At 43.3% G+C, this 21,354-nt stretch overlaps 1 protein-coding gene across 3 annotated transcripts in view; it reads right to left on the bottom strand.

The window, feature by feature from the left end:
- Nucleotides 1-21,105, bottom strand: part of AGK (acylglycerol kinase) — a 109,678-nt gene extending 88,573 nt beyond the window's left edge. Inside the window, exon 1 of one of the 3 annotated variants that reach the window (XM_036111343.2) lies at nt 20,960-21,105. In XM_036111343.2, the coding sequence (XP_035967236.1) occupies nt 20,960-21,090 (131 nt within the window). In that variant the 5' untranslated portion in view covers nt 21,091-21,105. The remainder of the gene's footprint in view (nt 1-20,959) is intronic. The other 2 variants (XM_036111345.2, XM_036111342.2) reach the window with 2 other exon arrangements.
- Between the last annotated feature and the right edge of the window lie 249 nt (nt 21,106-21,354).

The raw sequence follows: 21,354 nt of genomic DNA, 5'->3' as shown, positions 1-21,354 counted from the left end.
GTCTAAGCTTCAAATCCAGTAAAAATATTATCCTCTTGGTACCAGCATTTCTATTTTGGATATTAAGTTTTTTATACAATAGGGACACAGAAGTAAACATTTTAGAAGGAGGTCACTGGGTATTTGTGAGATGTGCTACTCCAAATTCTACTACTTGATTCCCTGACTCATGTGTTCTGGCTAAAGGAAGAATAGCATCATATATTGTGCTGGTTCAAAGAATATTCTCAATCTTGCAGGTAGCACTCCTTATTGAAAGTGCTTACTTAACAAGCTAGAGGCACAAGTGAATTTCAATAGACCATTCCACGATTCTCTAAGACCAGCTGCTTCTGGGTGTTGGGTACAGGATAAGACCAGTGATTCTTATGGGCTATAACCCATTACCTAACTTGGATTCTTCGGTTAGAAGCAATGTTGTGCAAGACACCACAACCATTTTTAAGGCCTCTGATATGTCCCCAGACAGTGGTTCTGGCAAGGCATGACAGGCAAGGGAAAATAAAAGCAAATCTGTGGATCCTTCACAGGATCTTGCTCTGAGCTCCATTCAACATCCTAATCGGCCCCTAGGCCCTTGGGGGCACTAGATCTGCTAGGTCTTAATGGCTGAAGGACCCAGTTGATGGTACCAGAGCAGGAAAGGAGGTTTCTCATGCTCTGAACCCACTCAAACCTGAGAGCTTTTCATTCACCCGTGAAGTGGGCCATTGCAGCACACACAAATCTCATATTTGTTGCCTCAAAAATATGTGCCTTCTTGTGGTGGAGGCCCCAGCACCCTTCCTTCACTGTGATAGCATTAATGGAGTGTACCAGCCAATACCATGTCTTTGGATTAGAGTAGCAGGGAAAGTCTCTTATCCTCAGTGGTGGCATAGCATCGTTCTAGGTGACCATAGATCACAATATTTTTTAAATCCTTTTTAATTAATGTGTGATATTGCAACATTTGGATACATCACTGTTTAACATCCCTTCATTGTTAAAAGATAGGGCTTTAAAAAAGGTTTTAACTAAAAAACAAATGAAGATCTTTGAAGTCATTTATGATGGCATTCCTAGGGTTAATTTTTACAACTGGAATCAGAGGAAATATATTGGAGGTTCCAGATGCATATTCCCAGACTGTTTTATTAAAAACTTATAACCGGGATGCCTGGATGGCTCAGTCATTTAAGTGTCCGACTCTTGATTGCGACTTAGGTCATGATCTCAGGGTTGTGAGATCAAGCCCTGCATCAGCTCCATGCTCAGCCGGAGTCTGCTTGAAATTCTCTCTCTCCCTCTTCCTCTCCCCGGTCCCCACTTGTACTCTCTCTCTCTCTCTCTAAAATAAATAAATAAATAAAATCTTTAAAATAAAATAAAAACATAACCAATTTATATTCCCATTATCTGTTTGGGATAGCACCTTCACCATGATTAATGTTTTCCCCCAATTTCTACTTATTTAATTGTTGGGAAAATGGCATTTCATATTTTTTCAAACATTTCTTTGATTATGAGTAAAAAATGCTTTTTAAGCCATCAGGCCATTTTTATTTTCTCTTCCATAAAATATTTGCTATGTGTTTTACTTATATTTTTATATTTTCCCAACATGTCTTCTATGCTTATTTTTATTTTTAAAATTCTCTAACTTTATTTAATGATCAAAATATCACCTTTTAGAAAGATATTATAGTAACTGGATTCTACTGAAATTTTAATGCTTTTCTCATCAATTTGATACATGCTCTTTATAGATTTTGGATGGTAATCCTTTGATTTGTTTGTTGCAAACATTTTCCTGGTTTATTTGCCTTTGTGCTTGGTTTATGATATCTTTGACGTGAAAAACAAAACAAAAACTTTGAACTTTATGTGGATGAATCTTAGTCCTAGAGAGCCCTCTAATGATTAGAAATTCACATACATATTCATTTTCTATGGTTTCATTTTCTTATAAAATAAAAAAATTCACCCATAACTATGTTTCTGTATCAAGATGTACCAAAATCTTTCCAACTTCAAGGTCTCCACTGCAGCCCCTCATCACCTTGTTCCCACTTATTCTCCTCCCCCAAGCCTAATGGTTACTTCATCCAACAGACCTCCCCTGCATCATCTGTCTAAATCAGGTTCCTCCTGCTACACTCACCCATAGCTCCTGTGTCCTTTATGGAATTCATAATAATCTGCAATTATATATTTAGTTATGTGGTTATTTAATGCCTGACCCTTCTTCCCACCACACTGTTCTAAATTCTGTAAGGCAGTGACAATATTCTTCTTTTGGCAGAAAATACATATTAAGGATTGAACGAACCATGAACTTCCTCCATTCTCTGCCCTCCCGCATACTAAATTACAGGCATATTTACTCAAACAATACCACACACCACCCTCCTCCACCATAAGCTCCGGGAGAGAATGTTCCCTCTTCCCATCCAAGGCTCTTGCACCCACCTATGCTTTGCACAGCACCCCTTCTTCCTCTTTGAGAAACGTGCCTCATCAGTAATCTTCTCTCTGCAGTATTTTCTCCCTCCATCTCCACTGTCCTTCCCTCTTAGCATATACATCTACTCAAAACCCATCCACTTCAACATAGAAATATACCAAAACCTACCCCTTCTGATCTTCCAATTCCCTGCTACATATAATTTACCAATGACAAAATGCACCCATTTTAATTGTACAGATTGGTGAGTTTTGATGACTGTACATATTCCTGTAATGGCCATGATGGAGATATAGAACGTTTCCATCACCGCCCCAGTGTCTTCTCACCCTTCCTAGCCAACTTTCTCATGCCCCTAATCTGCCCCAGCAGCAAGCAGCCATGACTCTGCTTTCTGCCAATGTAAATGACATCTCTCTCTTTTAGAGTTTCATATAAATGGAATTACCCAGTAGTCACCTTCTGTCCCTGGTTTCTTTCTCTCAACATAGTGTCTTTAAGATTCATCCATGTTGTTGGGTGTATGAACAGTTTATTCCCTTCCTGCTGGTGGTAGCCTACTCTCGGGGTCTATTGCAATTTGTTTATCCACTCACCCATTGACAGATGTTTGGGTCATTTTAAAGTTTGGGCTATTTTGAATAAAGCTGCATTTAACATTTGTATACAAGTCTTTGTGTAGACTATTGTTTATGTTTTCATTTCTCAAGGGTAAATGCATAGAAATGGAATAGTTGAGTTGTATGATAAGTATATATTTAATTTTTTAAGAAATTACCAAACTATTTTCCAAAGTGGTTGTACCATCTCACATTCCCACCAGCAGTGTATGAGAGGTCAAGTGGCCCCATATCCTCACCAACATTTGGTATGTCAGTTTTTAAACTGTAGATATCCTACTGGATCGAATTGTCTATTACATATCTTTTCTGGTGAAGCATCTATTTAAATATTTTGCTCATTTTGAAAAAATAGGTGAAAAAATGAGGTGAATTTTAAGAGTTCTTTACATATTTTAGCGACAACTTCATTTTCAGGTATGTTTTGCAAATATTTTCTCCCAGTCTATGTTTTGCCTTTTCATTTTCATAACAGTGTCTTTTGAAGAGCAAAAGATTTAGATTTTGGTCAAGTACAATTTATTGATTTTTTTTCTTTTATGGTTCATTTTTATGTGGCCTATTTAAGAAATTTATTAAGATCTTTAACCCAAGATCATTAAGATTTTATACATTTCCTTTTAGAAGTTCTATAGTTTCCACTTTTATATTTAAGTCTTTGATCTATTTTAGGTTAATTTTTGTGAGTGGTATGTTGTAAGGGGTGAGGTTTCTTTTTTCCATATGATTATCCAGTTGTTCCAGCATTATTTTCCAAGATCCTATCTTTCCTCCCACTGAAATACATTTGCAAATCATTTGACCACGGATACATAGATCTATTTATGGACTCTTTATTTTGTTCTGTTGGTCTATGTGTCTATCCTTATGCAATACTATCTTGATTAATAAGGCTTTGTAGGAAGTCTTGAAATTAAGTAGTGTAAATCTTACAATTTTGTACTTCTTTTTCAAAATACTTTGGCTATTCTAGGTTCTTTGAATTTCTATATGGAGTTTAAAGTCATCTTGTCAATTTCTATATAAAAAAAGGCTACTGTGATTTTGATGGCAAGGAAACAACCTTTTTACAATATTGAATATTTCAATCCATGAACATGGTATTTCTCTCCATTTATTTAGGTCTTTAATTTATCTCAGTAATGTTTCTTAAGCTTTAAGTATACACGTCATGCACATATTTTGTTCAATATATCCTATGTTTTTCATGTTTTTAGTATTACTGTAAATGGTACTATTTAAATTTCAATATCTAATGGTGTGTTTCTAGAATGTAGAAATGCAATTTAGATCCTGTAACTTTACTAAACTCCTTTATTAATTATGGTATTTTTTCTTGGTAGATGCCTAAGGATTTTCTATGTATACAATCATGTCAGCTGTGAATAATGGCAGTGTTACTTCCTTTTTATCTGAATGCATTTTCTTTTTTCTTTTTTCTTTTACTACTTAATTAATAAGGTAATATGAAATAGGATTGATAAGCATGGGCATTCTTGTCTAATATTTGATCTAAGGAGAAAAGCATTCAGAATTTCACCATTAAGAATGATCATAGGGTCGCCTGGCTGGCTCAGTTAGTAGAGCATGTGACTCTTGATCTTGGGGCCATTAGGTCTGAGCCCCATGTTGTGGATAAACCTTACTTAAAAAAAAAAAAAAAGAAAAAGAAAAAGAATGATCATACCTAAAGTTGATCATAGATGCCCTTCATCAGTTTAAAAGCATTCCCTGCATTTCCTAGTTTTATGAGAGTTTTTGTCATGAATAGTTGTTGCATTTTTTTCAAATGCTTTTTCTGCATCTATTTATCTGTGTCTCCTGTCCTAGATTTGGGACTGGGATGAGAGTCCCAGTCTGGGCAGCACTGAATCCACTGGCAGACGCTGAATGACATGGGAAAATAGAATAGGCAGGTTTGGGGTTAGAGAGACAGACAATCTTTGATACCTTTTTCCTCAGATCTCTCCAAAGCTAATTGAAATTTTCCAGTTAGAGATTTATTTATTCCAATTGCAAATACTCCTGAAGCACTAAGGACTGATAATATAATCAATGTGAATTTGATCAGATTTCCCCCCCTAACATTAAACTGATAAAACGCTGAGGAAATGAGAGTGGGTGTCAGAGGTCACTTTGAAGCCCAGTGCGTGTGGAGGTGGGCAGGTTAAGAGAGACCAACAGAGGTACAAGACAAGGTGGGAGATGTCACAGATGCCACAGAAAGGAGCAGAAATGATACCACAGCATAGATAATTTTACATCTTCATGGAGAACCATGGAGATCATCACCATGCCACTGAACTCCTGCTTTCCTACATTCTTCCTTGAACAAAGAAGGTCACAAACAAGAAGTTTAAAATAAAATTATGCCTTAAGCTATTTTTGGCAAACAAACCCAGAACCTACCTTGAAAGACTGAATCCTCCTTCGGTTGGCAACTACCTCTCAAGTCCATATCTCCCCAATCAGACTCTCCAGCCTGCACTGCTCACGGTGTGTTTATAGAGCACTATTTCAGAAGGAAGTCAATAGTTACACACACGTGGGCGCCTGGGTGGCTCAGTTGGTTAAGCGACTGCCTTTGGCTCAGGTCATGATCCTGGAGTCCCTGGATCAAGTCCCGCATCGGGCTCCCTGCTCAGCGGGGAGTCTGCTTCTCCCTCTGACCCTCCCCCCTCTCATGTGCTCGCTCTCTCTCATTCTCTCTCTCTCAAATAAATAAAATCTTTAAAAAAAAAAATAGTTACACACACGTACCAAACAACAACAACAAAACAATGATGCCATGAGCTTGGGAATCACGAGGCTAACCATGTGTCTATATTAGAATTCAATAGAACCTCTGACATACAAATGAGCATGCAAATATCCCAAGGGTGATATAAGAGATAGTGTTTTATGTGTTGTTTAAGCTGGGAATAAAACTTCACTTCTTGGTTTCAATTCTGGTAGAGTCAAGTGGTTTGGTAGAAATACTACTAGCCTTCAAGACAGGAAACTCAGGTTCAATGTCCAGCCCCTCTGTCTAGTTGTTATGCCAATGTGGGTGCTTATTTAAAATGTCTGAATCTCTGTCTCATTGTCAGTATAAAGATAATGTTCTAACTTACCTATAGGGCTAGTCATGAAGATAAAATGGGTTATTGAATGTGCTATCCCTGACTCAGTATCTAATGCCAAATACATGTGTGTTCTTTCAATTCCAAACCACATGCTCTTAAAGAAAATGCAGATTTAAAAATCCATTGTGAATTGCATTAATTAGATTTTAAATGTTACATGTAGCAATGAACCTAAAATTTTATAACCGATAAAAGGGGTATGGATTGACATTATATATAAGATATTTAATGTATATAACAGATGTAAAAATGCCATCTACATTATAAGAAATGTCAGGAATTCTAGCTCCTGCGTGAGGGACAGAGTAACCCAAGCCTTTAGGAGAACAGTTTGTGAGTATAAAACAGAATAAAGACTGACCCGTTTGTAGGAGAATATCAGAGCAATTGTAGCAAAACAGGAAAATATCAAAAGAAAGAGGGCACTTTGAAGCAGCATAGGAAAAGAAAAAGGACACTCCACCCAATCATGGTCCTTGCCTCATTTACTGGACATTTGACCTTGGACATTCAACGAAGCCTTTCTGCTTTAATTGTGAAATGGCAATGACACATCTCCTGTCTGGAGTCGGGGGCTGGATCCGATTCTCTTTTCCACCTCTCAGTTCTGCATTTCCTTTGCACAGCTTTAACCTTTGATCTTGGCCTCATTGTCCAAAAACTGCTCTGTCTCCAAAACTGCAGAATGATAAGCATGGATACAAAATCCTGCTACTAATTGTGTATGTAATTGCTGAGATTAAGTTCTGTGACTTAAAATTCTCTGACATTAAATCTAAAGCTCTCGATTTATTCCTTATTTCCACATAGTCTCTTATCTTGAACCTTAAGAGGAAGGCTTTAATCCTACCAGCTTTAAAGGAGGGCATGAAGCCCTGTTGGGTGCTTTGGTCGGGCAGTGAGCCCCAAGGGAGCACCACTGGGTGGCGCTGAAGATCCGGCTGTAGAAGGAGACCAGGGATAAACCCGCACAAGTGTTAATTTCCTCTGGGTCTATTGGCTGGTACCAGGCTCCTATTTCCTTTTTTGTCAGGGATCTTGGGGATATCTTGGCTTGAATCTAATGCAAACAGTCCCTCTGCAGTGCTCAGCAGTTGGTAAAGGGGGTCTTGGGCTTGGCAATAGTATCTCCAGGGGTTTATCGCAAAATCATTAATGACCAGATCGTTCTGCCTCCTCCCAGAACCTTCCCTCAGTTCCCAGATCTGGGGCCTCTCCTGTTTCTTCAGCCACTCATTCATTCAAGCATTTATTGCATGCTCTTACATATCAGGCATACAGCCAGGAGTGAGGTAGTTTGAGAGATCCTGGACATGAGCATTTTTTTTTTTTCTTAGTCTGCCATCAGCACCAAACCCAGGTGCCGCGCATCAGGGGACTGCTCGGGTCCTGCACTGAGGGGACCAGGGTGCTGGCAGCTGAGCTGTGTTTCCAGGAGGGAGCAGAGGCAGAAATATTGTGGTTCTTGTACTTACAACTGGCCCATGACACCTCCTCCTTCAGCACACACTACCTGCCTGAAGGCCATGTAACTTCTCTGCCCGCCCACCCCCATATCAAGCTGACCTTAGCACCTTCTTTTTCTCTTTAATGGAGCTACTGATATTAATTTTAGTTTAACTCTATTACAATGTAGTCTTTGGTTGTTTTAAATAAAAAGCCTAGGGAAGTGAACATACTCTGTATGAGATGAATGATAGAAATACCTTTGATAGATATACATTTGTCCAAACCCATAGGATATACACCAAAAGTGAACCCTAGTGTAAACTATAGAAGACAGGTGATTATAATGTATCAATATAGGTTTATCAATTGTAACAAACGAGCCGTTCCGGTGAGTGGCCTTGATAACAGGGGAGGCTCTGCATGTGTAGGGGCAGGGAGTATATTGGAAATCTCTGTACCTTCCTCTCAATTTTGTTGCAAGCCTAATAAAACTGCTCTAAAAAATAAAAGTCTTTTTAAAAAAAAAAAAAGTCTATCAGGAATTCATTCATAATGGAAGAGTAAGTATTCAGCAATAAAAAGAAAAGAGCTATCAAGCTATCGATGAAAAAACATGGAAGAACTTTATATGCATATTACTAAGGGAAACCGGCCAATCTGCAAAGGCTACATACTCTATGATTCCAACCCTATGACATCTGGAAAAGACAAAGCTATGGAGACAGTAAAAACATCAGTGGTCATCAGGGGCTGGAGGAGAGGGAGGAAGAGATGCAGAGGGGAGTTTTAGGGCAGTAGAACTATTCTGTCTGATAATCTAACAGTGGATACATGTCATAGCACAATTGTCAAAATCCATACAACGTACAACCCAAGAATAAACCCTAATGTAAACGATAGACTTTAGTTACTAGTAATACATCAGTATTGACATATCAATTGTAACTAATTGATTCAAAACATTAGCAGTGGGGGAAACTGCAGAGGGAGTCAGGGTATACGGGAACTCTTTGTACTTTCTGAGCAAATTTGCTGTCAGCCTAAAACTGCTCCCAAAAAACCAGTCTGTTAATTTTTTTAAGTCTGTTTGGAAAGACCTCATATTTACATAGTGCTTTGCAGTTTTCAGATCAATCCACTTGTTTCTCACAAGAGCACTGTAAGATGTAAAGGACTGGTATTGTCCCAAGTTTATAGATATGGGCATGAAGGGCAAGGGAATCAAGTGACTTCTCAGGTTCATGCAGCTAATTAAACAGCAGGGCAAGGACTTGAACCCATATCTTCTTGTTCCAGATCCAGACTGCTTTTCTCTATGTCCTAAGTACTTGCAGGCAAGGAATTGATATCAGTCCTCTGCACTCTCCAGTGATTATTCTTCTTTCTCCCAATGTTTTGGAGTTCAATTCGATAGAGATATACACTAAATTACAAGATTTCAGTCTACGGCTATTTGACATGATGTAATACAAGGATTTCATATGTAAACCAGCATCTTTAACTTTTTTCCTACCAATTTTTCCTCCAGTGTCAAAATTTGAAATCTTGGCTTCCTCTCCACTTTAAGGATAATCCATTAGAACAAGAATGAAAGCAGAGATGCGCTAGAAGAAGCTGGGGGCATTTTTATAGAATATAACACTGAGGATATGGGATTGCTCTCCTTAAAGAGCCACAGCAGCTTGGGATGGGAGGTGAGCCTTCTGGGAGGCATCATGGTCCCAGAGCAAATCAGCATCCACGGGCGGACCGCGCAGAGCAAGTTTGTCAACAGCGACACCTTGTGGTACTGAGAGTTAATAGCAGTAAAAGTCAGATGACACCCTCATTTGCTCTCTGGGGTATGGAGACCATACTAACTCCTCTGGAGACCGTGCAAACCTCCAGAATTCCTTGACGTGGTGGAGGAGGGGAGTGAAAATTCCCAAGAGAGGCATCTGCTTTCAGCTAAGTAATCACTTAGACACTTGAGCAATACATTAGAAAAACAAAAGAGGGGACAGAGAGTGGGGACAGAGAGAGAAGGTCGTCATCTACAAACAAAGGAGAGAGGCCTCAGAAGAAACCAAAGCTGCCAGCACCTTAATTTCTAACTCCCAGCCGCCAGAACTGTGGGAAGATCATTTCTGTTGTGGAAGCCCCCCAGTCTGTGATATTTTTTATGACAGCCGTAACAATCTCACACAGGCATATCGTGGGCACTCAGCAAAGTGAAGGCAGAAATGAATCATGCAATTAAAAATTCACAACCGTGTAAGTACTAGGAAGGGCACATAAAGGTTGCTGAGAACAAACAGTAACATGACCTGACCTAGTCTGGGACAACTTGGAGGGCTGGTCTGAAGAAGTGATATTTAGGTTGAGGCTGGAGGGACTGGTGGCCATTGGCCAGGCGGAAGGGGTTAGAGGCCGGGAGAAAGCTTTCCACACTCAGAAGGAACCGCATGTGCAAAGGCCCTGAGGCAGTAAGGAGCACAGTGTGGTTTTGGATTTGAAAGGCGGTGCACAGAGAAGAAGAGGGAGAGTAGTTCTAGAAGAGGCTGGTGAGGCAGGCCAGAGCCTGACCAGGTAGGGCCTTTCAGGCCATGTCGAGGAGTTTGAAGTAAGGGCAATCCATTTTAAGTGCAGGAATGACAGGAACATCTTTGTGTGGCAACAAGACTCCCCCGGCTGCTGTGCGGAGGCTGTAAGGGGGGGTGGGGTGGGGCAAGGATGGATGTGGAGAGACCAGGAGTCCACAGGAGGCAAAGTAGGACACTGCGGCTTGAACTAGGGTGATGAAAGCAGAGGTGAGCGGGCAATTCCAAAAGACATTTAGAAAGAGGCACAAAAAAGAAAAAACCAGATCCTTATCCTCAAAAATCTTACTCTTACTGAGCACGGAAAACCATGGGGAAGGTAGGAGTGGTAGTAGGTAAGGACAGGAATAAATAGGAAGAGGAAGAAGTAGAACCTGGTCTAATAAAACCCTGAAAGTGGGTTTTAAAAGGGAATTCTGAGAGATCATCTAAGACTTGGGGGAAGATGAAACTCAGGACTGTCCTGCTAACACCGCTGGTCTGATTATCTTACAAAAATCCCCTCTGTAACATGGGAGCCGCCACACATATTGGTTCACCTCTGGAAATAATCATATTTTACATTAATAGTTTTGGCTTTCAGCTCATCCTCATGCACTTTCAGATCTGTGTTTTTTTTTTTTCTATTTGACAGATTGCACTCTTGGTTGCCTTTTAATTATTGAATTGCTGTTCTTTATCTGCAGCCTCCGACTAGTAACCTTATTATAACAATTGCCCAAGACTCAGAACTGAACAGTGCACAATAAAAATCCACAATAATGAAAATGCTTAAATTAAATAAAAATCTCCTAACAAGTAGCAGAGCACACTGGAATGGATTGTATGAGTCACTGACTGTATGCATGATTAATTTTGGAAGCTACATCAGCTAAAGAAAAGCATATTTTGATCTTAACATTCAATACCCAGGCCTAATACACTCATCACAGAGCCTGTGAGTGAAATAGCCTCATGCAGAGATTATTAACCTATAAATAACATCCTAATAGTCTGTTGGTATTTATGACTACTGTTTTTAAAAATATTTGCTAGGGACTTTTGTACTTGTTGCCTATTTCTTTGCACTGTCCGATACCCCTACGTGTTCTTAACTCTGTGCGTGCATGCATGCATGCGTGTGTGTGTGTGTGTGTGTGTGTGTGTGTGTGTGTGTGTGTGTATGGTGTTGCAAGCTCACTAAAACTGCCATTCTGTGATAAACAGGTAGAAGCTGCTTCTCTTTCTTTTTTCTTTCTTTTTTTTAAAGATTTTATTTATTTGAAAGAGAGAGTGTGAGCACCAGTAGGGGGACAGAGCCCGAGTAGGGGGACAGAGGCAGAAGGACAAGCAGACTCCCTGCAGAGCGTGGAGCCTGAGGCAGGGCTCGAGGATCCTGAGATCATGACCTGAGCCAAAACCAAGAGTCCAATGCTTAATGATGCTTATTTTTATAGAAGAGTACGAAAAGAAAAAAGTCTCATAGAACATTAAAGAAAATCTCAATTTTGTGACTTGAGGATGCAGAATGGTTTTATGAATAGAACTGGAGGGTTATGTTCTAAATTCCATTTCTCCTTTACCACAACAGCAAAAAGGAATCATGTGGCTAGAAAGTTGATGAGGCACTTTACAAAAGAGGAGATCAAATGGCCAATGATCACACTAAAAGTTACTTGACCTCCTTAGTAATCACCTTGAAATAAAATTGCACCTTGAAATAAAAATGAGATACCATGACAGAATGGCTATAGTTAAAAAAAAAAACTGATGATACCAGGCCATGATGAAGACTTGGAGCAAGGGGAACACTCCCACATACCTGGTGGGGGTAAAACTGGTATAACCACATTAGAGAACTGTTTGATGAAATATCTAGAAACAATGAACATAGGCATACCCAACGTTTCTACTGATAGGAAGATCATTATATTAATTTTCTGTTGCTGCCATGACAAATTACCATGAACTCAGTGGCTTAAAACAACAAATGTATCATCTTATGAACCTCAAACAAAATTTTGCTATCATAGAAAATCTCTTGAGTGATTAAATACATCAAAAATTACCTATTACACCTATATCGGCCACTGGCTATGACGAAGGCCACCAAAAACGGGTCTCAAAGGGGAACTTCAGAAAATGATATTCTGAAAGACATTTTCCAGTGGATCATATCTGACATCTCTCTGAAGAATCAGGTGCAAATTTCTAGATATGTGGCATCTTTGCTAAGTGTCTATTTCCATTCCCTGGGGGAAGGAGTGGTCTTTGTTGCTATTCCTAACTATTCCTGTGAATTCTTATGTTGTATTATTTTTAAAGAGTAAAACCTTTAAATACTTCTTAAAATTTTTGTCATCTTATAGTTCTGTAGTTCAAAATGGCTCCTTTGGGTTAAAATCAAGGTGTTAGCAAGGCTGTGTTTCTTCTAGGGAAGAATCCTCAATCATTTCAGCTTCTGGAGGCTGCCCATAGTCCTTGGATGATGGTCCCAAATCCAGCAACAGTGGGTGAATTCTCACAGTGCATCACTCCAACCTTCTCTTCTGCCCCTTTTTCCACATTTAAACTCTTGTGATTACAATGGGCCCAGGCAGATCTTCTAGGTTAATCTTCCTATCTTAAGTTTAGTTGATGAGCAAATTTACTTCCATTTGCTACCTTAATTCGCCTTTGTCATGAAATGTAACGTATTCATAGCTTCTGGGGATTAGGATGTAGACATCTTTGGGGGACTATTATTCTGCCTACCACAATGGCCAACAGCAATGCATGCACATGTGCATCCAAAGACATGTATAAGGATGTCTAGAGAAGTCTTTATTGGCCAAAAGCTGGAAATAACCCAAACATACATTAATGGTAGAATAGATTGTTATATATTTTATACTGTGGTATGTTTATAAAACAGAATCCTTTACAGCAATGAAATAAATAAGTCCCAACTTCATGCTACAGTGAAAATGGACCTTACATAATGTTAAGCAAGGAGCCAGCACAAAATAAAACCTATGGCAGGATTCCATTTATGTAAAGTTTAAAAACAAGCAAACATGCCAATGATATCTCAATAAAGCTGAAAAAAAACCCAACTACAATAGGCAAACATGGCGCTAGAAGTCAAGGAAGTGGCTAGATTTAGGTAAGAAGAGGAAAGGCAATGACTAAGAGAAGGGCTGGGCCTTCTAGATGCTTCTGGACACTTCTGGATGCTTCTCAGTCATGTTCTAATTCTTGACCTGGGTGGTTGCATGAGTGTGTTCACTTTATGAAAATTTATTGAGTTGTACAGGCAAGATTTGTATGCTTTTCCTCTCTGTGTATGCTTCCATAGAAAGGTTTAAGAAAATGACATGCTGGGCGCCTGGGTGGCTCAGTTGGTTGGTTAAGCAACTGCCTTCGGCTCAGGTCATGATCCTGGAGTCCCGGGATCGAGTCCCACATCGGGCTCCCTGCTCAGCTGGGGGTCTGCTTCTCCCTCTGACCCTCTTCCCTCTCTTGCTATCTGTCTCTCATTCTCTCTCTCTCAAATAAATAAATAAAATCTTTAAAAAAATGATATTATCCTATTAAAAAAGAATGACATGCTTGTGGTTCCCTTCCTTATTAAATATTTTTTACCGGGCGCCTGGGTGGCTCAGATGGTTAAATATTTTTTACCTATTGCTGTCACCTGTCGTGGGGCAGCCCAGTGGAGAGGCCCATATGGTGGAGTTTAGAAGCATGTGATCTACAGCACCCAGGAACAGCCACACCAGTGAGTTTCCAAGTGGCCCTCTGACTTTCCAGGGAAGACCACAGCCTGCGGGAGACGTTGGGCCAGAGGCACCAGCTAAACCACTCCCGGATTCCTGACCTGCAGGAATTGTGAAAAAGTAGATGTTTGCTCTTTTCAATCCCTAAATTTTCAGGATAATTGTTTACTCAGCAACAGATCATCAATACAGGAACCATGCAGAACTGCTCCCCATTGGCAGAGATGTGTGGGAGGGGCTGGACTGGCCAGTTCACGTACACTTGTGAAAGCAAGGGCCACGCTGATTGGAAAGTCAGCTCCTTGAAGGCAGTTCTTCCCCGTCATGGGCTGCTAGGGACACGTTTAGTGGGCAATCCACATTTGTTGGTCAAAGAGCAACAATCCCTGAGTTACAAAAGACGACAAAACAGTCAGGGTGTGTCCTAACAGCCACATCTAGACATCTTGTCATGAATGTTGATAGCAGAGATAAAGCTTCTGTTGGCCAAGATTCCTACACCATCCAGACATGCATGCCAGGGCATGGATTCCTTTCCTGTGAGACTTCAAATGACCTCTTCTTTTCCTACGATTATGGCAACCAATGTTTCCCTATTCAACCCCTATCATGGTTACTGAAGCCTTCCTCGGAGCGGTTGTCTTGAGGAATGCCTCCCAAGCGAGGGACACAGGTGGTGAGTTCTGGGAAGTCACACCTCCCCTCACCTGCTCCAAGCCCGGCCCACTCAGTCAAGTAACTGAGATCCGCCACTGGCTGCCATGTCTTCGCGGCCGCATCCCCTACAACCCACCACCACGGAGGGGCGTGCAACCTCCTCCAGGTCAGCTTGTTCAAAGATTTTGTGGCTTTGTGTCATTGGACCCAGCCACATGCTGTCACAAGGATGTCTCCAGCTACAGAGTACGTAGCAGAGCTCCCCGACTGGCTGGATAGCTTTTAGACGGCTGTCCCGCCTCACGCTCCTCCGTAGCATCACACACAATGGCAGGTGCGTCACACACACCCTTGAACTCAGGTGAGGAGCCACAGCGAAGCATGTGTATGCTTCTTTCTATAGTTCACTCAGATGTGCTTTTTTATTTCCCGTAACTGATATGCTCTACGGTATCAGCCCCTCATCCCAATGCGAAACCATGAAGAGAAACAAAATTAAAACTTAATCAGTGTGTATTTCACCAATTACTTTGCTATAAATGGTCTTTTTAAATATATCACCCACCTACTTTGTGGTGTAAAGCTCAGTTGTTCAGATGTCCTCCACACCCCGTTCCCTTAAAGGATGGTGTGTGGGAAGGTAGACAGTATTCAGGGCCTTATGGTAGCAGAGGTGGGGGGGTACCTAGAACCTTCATTGAATCATTTCAGTCAAAAATATTGATCAAGCACCTACTATGTACCCGGCAGTGCTCCCAGTGCTGGATATACAACAACGAACAAAAGGAAGTCCTTGCCCACTGGCCTCTTTCAGCCCCAACCCCAAGCTTCTCTCTGCCCCCCACCCAGCACTCTCCACATCCTCTCTTGGCCAGATGAGAACTCCAGATGCTCTGCTCTCCCTGAGCTGGCCCCTTCATCCAGCCACCTCCTCGGCCGATGCCTAGCAACTGCTCTTTTGTCATCCTGCACAGGTGGGTCTTCAGCTGGGAACTGGCAGCCTCCTCTAAGATGGGCCAGAAGCCCAGGGTGACAGAAGCCCTTCACTTTGATATTCTCAGTTTCCCCCATAAATACCTGTTTCTCTACGTTTCTCTCCCCTGACCTCCACCTACACACACACACACACACACACATCAGGGTCCTGACCCTAGGAACGGGCGACAAGAACCTATATGATCTCAGGTCCTAGCTTGGTCTCCCCTTGCCCTGCATACCCTCCTTTCTAGCACCCACTGGGATAGGTCTTCTCTCTGATGCGGACCTCCTTTTTCTAAAACCCACTCATCTACCAACTGAGCATGGCCCTCCACATGTCAGAGGAGGAGTCTGGGAATCTAGAAATCCCTGTTCTCTTTCCGCAACACCCAGCTTTCCAGTCCCGGCTCTTGATTAAGAGAGATTTGATACCCAAAGGTTTGTTACCCCTTAGTTGTACCCACCTTCTCCCTCCCTGGGGCAGTAAACTCCCTCAGACTTGGGGTAAGGGGTGGGGCTGAAAGAAGACTTAAAGGAGAAATGAAAATAAGTCATATTTAACTTTTTCAAAATAAATATGATTCTGTTCTCAACTCAACCACCTACAACTCAGATAATGATTTTTGAACATTTTTAACATGCAAGTCCTCCCCACCACATCTGAACTTGGAGTCCCTTTCAGAGGGAGGCCCTGAGATTTTAGCTGGCCGGCCAGCAGGGGGGAAGCCACACGGGGAGTTGCTACTGAGCCCAGTGAAGATTTAGCACATTGATTTTTCCCCCTTTATTTTCTTGAGGCACTGTGGTTTGTGATTGAGTGGGGAGGTTGGGGAGGACAGCCAAGGCTTTTAAAGGTGCCAATACTTTAGCAAGAAATAAGGAATAGTGGCTGTTAAAAGAGCCTAGATTCTCCACTCTACCCTCCCATGCCTCATTTTTCTTTTCCTCTTTCTACTTTCTCAGATGATCCTGCCTGTCAGGGAGGTAATTCACAGCTTTGGTGAAGCAGAGAGAGGGAGGGACTGGGGGGAGGGCTCGGAGGGGGCGTCAGGAGGCTTGGGTCCCCGCACTGGGCTGGTGATCCCACCTGAGCACGCCGCTGCCAACCTGCCTTTATGTGCTCTTTCATTCCTGGGTCCATCAAATCTTTATAGAGAGTCTACTGTGCGCCAGACACTCTGCATGCGGTTGTGACAAAGTGGACGTGGGCCCGCCCTCAGAGAGCTTGCACTCTAGGAAGGCAATAACTAAGGAAATGGCAAGAAATAAATAATGATGTGACTACAGGTCCTGAAAGATGCCACAAAGGGAAACGGAAGCACGCCATGAAGGAGAATCACCCGGCAGTGGCTTCCAGCATTAGAGGGGAGTCAGGGAGAGGTGATGCTTCAATGGGGGCCTGAGGGGTGACCTAACGTGGAGGCGAGACCCAGATCACACCCACAGGAACAGGGTGCCAAGGAAAACCAGAGATGAGGAGGAAGAGAGCTCAGGTCGTCTCCTCAAACCCAACAGAACAGGTTTGGGAGCTACCTGGCATATTTTCTGTCAGGCTTACTCATTAGCACCAATCTATTCAAGTCTGCTAGTTCTTGAAAAAAAAAATTTGTGAACGGTGCTATAATTAGGATCTCAAATACTTCTTATAAGAAAAGTCATAAAGCAGAGATCCTTGTGAAATTAACTCTCTTCATTTTAATTGGGGGAAAGACTAAAATTCTTTTACAGAAAATAGGAAATGGAGGATGACCTAAGATCTTTCTCATACAGTGGTACATTTCGCATCTTGTAGACTTTGAGCTTTTACCAACAAAGATCATTAAAGACACACAGCATGTCAGTGACTGTGGTCACAAACATTCTTGCCTTTCTTCCTATTCTCTATCTCAATGCCCATTTGTTCAGCAAATATTTACTGAACCACCTATTATATGCCAGACACCACTCCTGACCCTGCCAGGAACAGAACAGAACAGAACAAAACAAAACAGACTAAGTCCCTTTTATGAAGCTTATCTTTTGCCTGGGTGAGACAGTCAGTAAACCAACATACAATGGGTTTGTTAGCCTTAGGTGATAAATAAAGAAGAGAAATAAAGCAGAGAAAGGGGACAGAGAGCGATTCATGGGGGTCAGGGTTCCTACATAATACAGAGACAAAGATGATATTTGAGCAGAGACCTGAAAGACAGGAAAGGAAGAGTATTTCAGGCAGAGGGAACAGAAGGTGCAAAGTCTCTGAGGTGGTACGGTGTTTGATGTGTTCTAGAAACCGGATGCTGGTGTTGCTGGGGTAGACTTGGAGGTCTCTTAGTTTGTGAACTCCTTGAGACAAAAGTCTGGATGTAAGTGGTTTATTCTGGAGGTGATCTTCCGAAGCACTAAGAGAGGATGGGGATGTGAAAGAGGGAAGGAAGGTAATCTACTAAGTGGGACATTAGTGAGTGGGGTACCACTGTGGGCTCCTGAGGTTCGCCCCTGCTAGAGATCTCTGAGACCATGAGGAATATGCCTCAGAACTGCCCCAGGGAGCAGTCAGGAAGCTGGGTATGTATCCAATTCCCGGCTCACTGATGAAAATGGCTTTTGGAACCTGCTCCTCACTGAGGTCACAGAATGCCTTCAGGCAGATACAGGTAGGCCACTGGGTCTGCAGTAACCTTGGGGCAACCCTGGGGATGTGGGCGGGGCATTGGCAGCTTCTGCTGGAGGGAATGGCAGAGATGAGATCAGAGAGGAGGTGGGGGCCCAAACCATGCCGGCCTGGTAGACCCACCATAAGAAATTTCAGTTTTATTTTCAGCAAAATGGCAAGCATTTGGAGAGTTCAAGCAATATGATCTGATTTCCATTTTTAAACAAAAGCAGTATGACTATTGTAGGAAGAACAGACAGGAGGGGAGCAAGGATGGGTGCAAGGAGACCAGTTGGAAGGCCTCTGCAACAATGTGTGTGAGTAAGACACGATGGCAGCCGGATACAGGGCGGTAGCTGCCTGATGGTAAAATGTAGCTTACTTCTCCATGTATTTTTATTTATTTATTTTTTAGAGAGGGAAAGGGTGGGGAGGGGCAGAGGGAGAGGGAGAGAGAGAATCTTAAGCAGGCTCCACACCCAACAGAAAGCCCAACGTGGGGCTTGATCTCACAACCTTGAGAATGACCTGAGCCAAAATCAAGAGTCGGATCCTTAATCGACTGAGCCAACCAGGTGCCCCTCGTGTATTTGGAAGGTAGAGCATAGAGAATTTGCTAATGGATTAAGTGTGGAGCATGAGAGAAAGAGAAGAGCTAGTTGAGACTATGGTTTCCGGCCTGAGAAATGGGGAAAACAGAACAGACACTGACTGAGATGGAGGTGGGCTTCGGGAAGAACTTTGGACCTGCTATATTTGGAATGCCTCCGAGTGGAAGATATTTGAGTGGAGATGTGGATTAGGCAGTGGGACATGGGCCCCTGGAACTTAACTCATGACTCCGTGACCCCCCAGTGTGGGCCAATTCCCTCCTGGCCAGCCCAGAGTCTTCTCTATCTTGGCATGAAACTGCATGATGTTTTTAAATCTGGGCACTTCCATCCTCTCCCCGAACTTCTGAGTTGGTACCATTTTTTTTCTTGGTCCTCATCCTCCTCTCCCTACTCCTAAATCAAAAGATGAACAGGTGACTAGGAAGTAGCCTATGCTTGGGGAATGACCATTTTAATGCCTTCATCTACCTTACTTCCATTAGCTCCTTTCCAGTATCTCCCCAGCTAAGGCAGAAATGCACCGCAGCTTAAATAAATATCTCTCAGGGCTTTGGTCCATTTCTGGCTAACCCAGCAAGCCTCTGAGAACAAGTTTTCTCCGTACAGGTTTCCATATTAGTACCTTGTATGGGAAGAGAGTGTTTAGAACAGTGGAAACAACTTATTTTTCTCTAGAAAGATACACTGATGCTATCATATGGAATAAACAATCTTTAAAGCTCAGTGTCATCATATAGTAAAAGTTTACTTGTCCACATCACAGTCCATGTGGGTCAGGCATCTCTCCTGGTGGTTCTCTTCCAGATGGTGACTCAAAGATCCAAGAGCCTTCCATTGTATGTCTCCTGTTGCAGAGCCCTTCACTTCCAGCACTTGGGACATTTATGGCCAAGTCTGCAAGTAGCATGTCTATCACTTCTGCCCACATTCCATTGGCTGAAACTCAATCAGGCGGTTCCACCTATGGGCAAGCGAGGCTGAGTCTATCTATTCTCCCTACCCGCCCAGGGGAGAAGTTGCAGGATTGGCCAGCATCTAGCCCACTCCTTACAAAAAAGGCTTATCCCTGCCAGTAAATTAATGCATTGTCCTTATTCTCTTGTGGGTGGCATAGTGTAAGTCAACTTTGCAATGAGTGGTTGGTCCCAGTGAACCAAAAAGACAAGTTTCTGAATCTGCACAGTGGAGGACCAAACCATGCTGACCCCAAAGGGCAGTCAACCCGGGAAGATTCCTCCAACCACATCTCCTCCGGAACACTGCCCACCTGAGGCATCAGGAAAGGACTAGGTATATTACCTGGGCTCTGTTCAACGAAGTGTGTCCTAAATTTACTTATTTCTAGCATCTCATCCCAATTCCCCAGTTCAGCTAGGTTTCACTGCTGTCACATGCTACCCCTGGCTAGGAAGGTAGCTGAGGAAGGGATTCAAGAAAGAACAAGGAAAAGAAAGAGAGGGAAAGGCTAGCAGAGAAGAGAAAAGCCTGTGAATGAGAGAAAAGAAGAGGAGCTCCAGGCTAAAGTCACACAGGAGAGAAAGGGGTGTAGGAGCCAAAGAGCGAGAGGGCCAGAGCTTTCGAGGGGTGACACAAAGGTGGGGGTGGGGGTGGGGTGGGGAGGAGAGCCGGCTGCGCAGAAAGGGGGCAGGGTGTCTTTAAGAGCCCCGGGGGGCGGCAGCCTGGGAAAGGGAGCGGAGCTGTTACTACGCCGGCGCGCGCAGCTCATTGGGCGCCCCGGAGCCCGAGCGCCCCCATTGGGGGAGTAGGACGGCCCCGTCTCCCACCCGGGAGAGCGGGGAAAGCGGAGGAGGGGGAGCGTGCAGGGGCGGGGAAGGAGGGGGAGCGTGCAGGGGCGGGGAAGGAGGGGGAGCAGAGACTCAGACGAAGGCAGGGCAAATTGCCAGTGCGGGAAAGAACAAGCAGGCCCCTTTGTGCTTGGCACGCGAGGTTCTGACCCCCTGAAGACACTCCAAGCTCCCACTTTGCAGTCTCCGTTTGGAATAAACACACTGGCCCACCGAGAGACGACGGGAGCGAGGCTGGTCCTCCCTCCTGAGCTGCTCTGCTCCCCACGCCCCGCAGGCCGTGACTGGGCGGACCTGAGCACACCTGGGCTTACCTGGTCGCACCTGCCGCTGGTCTCCGGCAGCGCAGGCTGCCCCCCACCCCCGGACTTCGGCCCGCTGTGCCAGAAAATCCCAGCGCTGGGAACGGGAGGCCGAGGAGTGCGAGGTGGGGTGGAGGGTGCATGGGCTGTCATCCGGGCGCTCGGGAGAGGGCTGCCCGGGAGCATCCGCGGCCAAGGAATCAGCCACAAAAGATCAAACCCGCTTTCTGGTTTTCTCCTCTGAATGCTAGGCAACATTTTTCAGATTAGCAGACAGAGCATGTGCAGAAGAGATAGAGCCACTTAGGGGAAGCGCTGGGGTGGGGGGGAGCGGGGGGGAATCAAGTCCAGGCACAGGTGGGGCTGGGCAGTGCTGAAGGCAACTCCCTTCCTCCCCCCACCCCTCG

The sequence above is a fragment of the Halichoerus grypus genome, chromosome 12, assembly GCF_964656455.1.
Source record: "Halichoerus grypus chromosome 12, mHalGry1.hap1.1, whole genome shotgun sequence".
Lineage (NCBI taxonomy): Eukaryota > Metazoa > Chordata > Mammalia > Carnivora > Phocidae > Halichoerus > Halichoerus grypus.
Note: the sequence above shows the minus strand (reverse complement) of the source record. Positions and strands in the feature narration are given on the sequence as shown.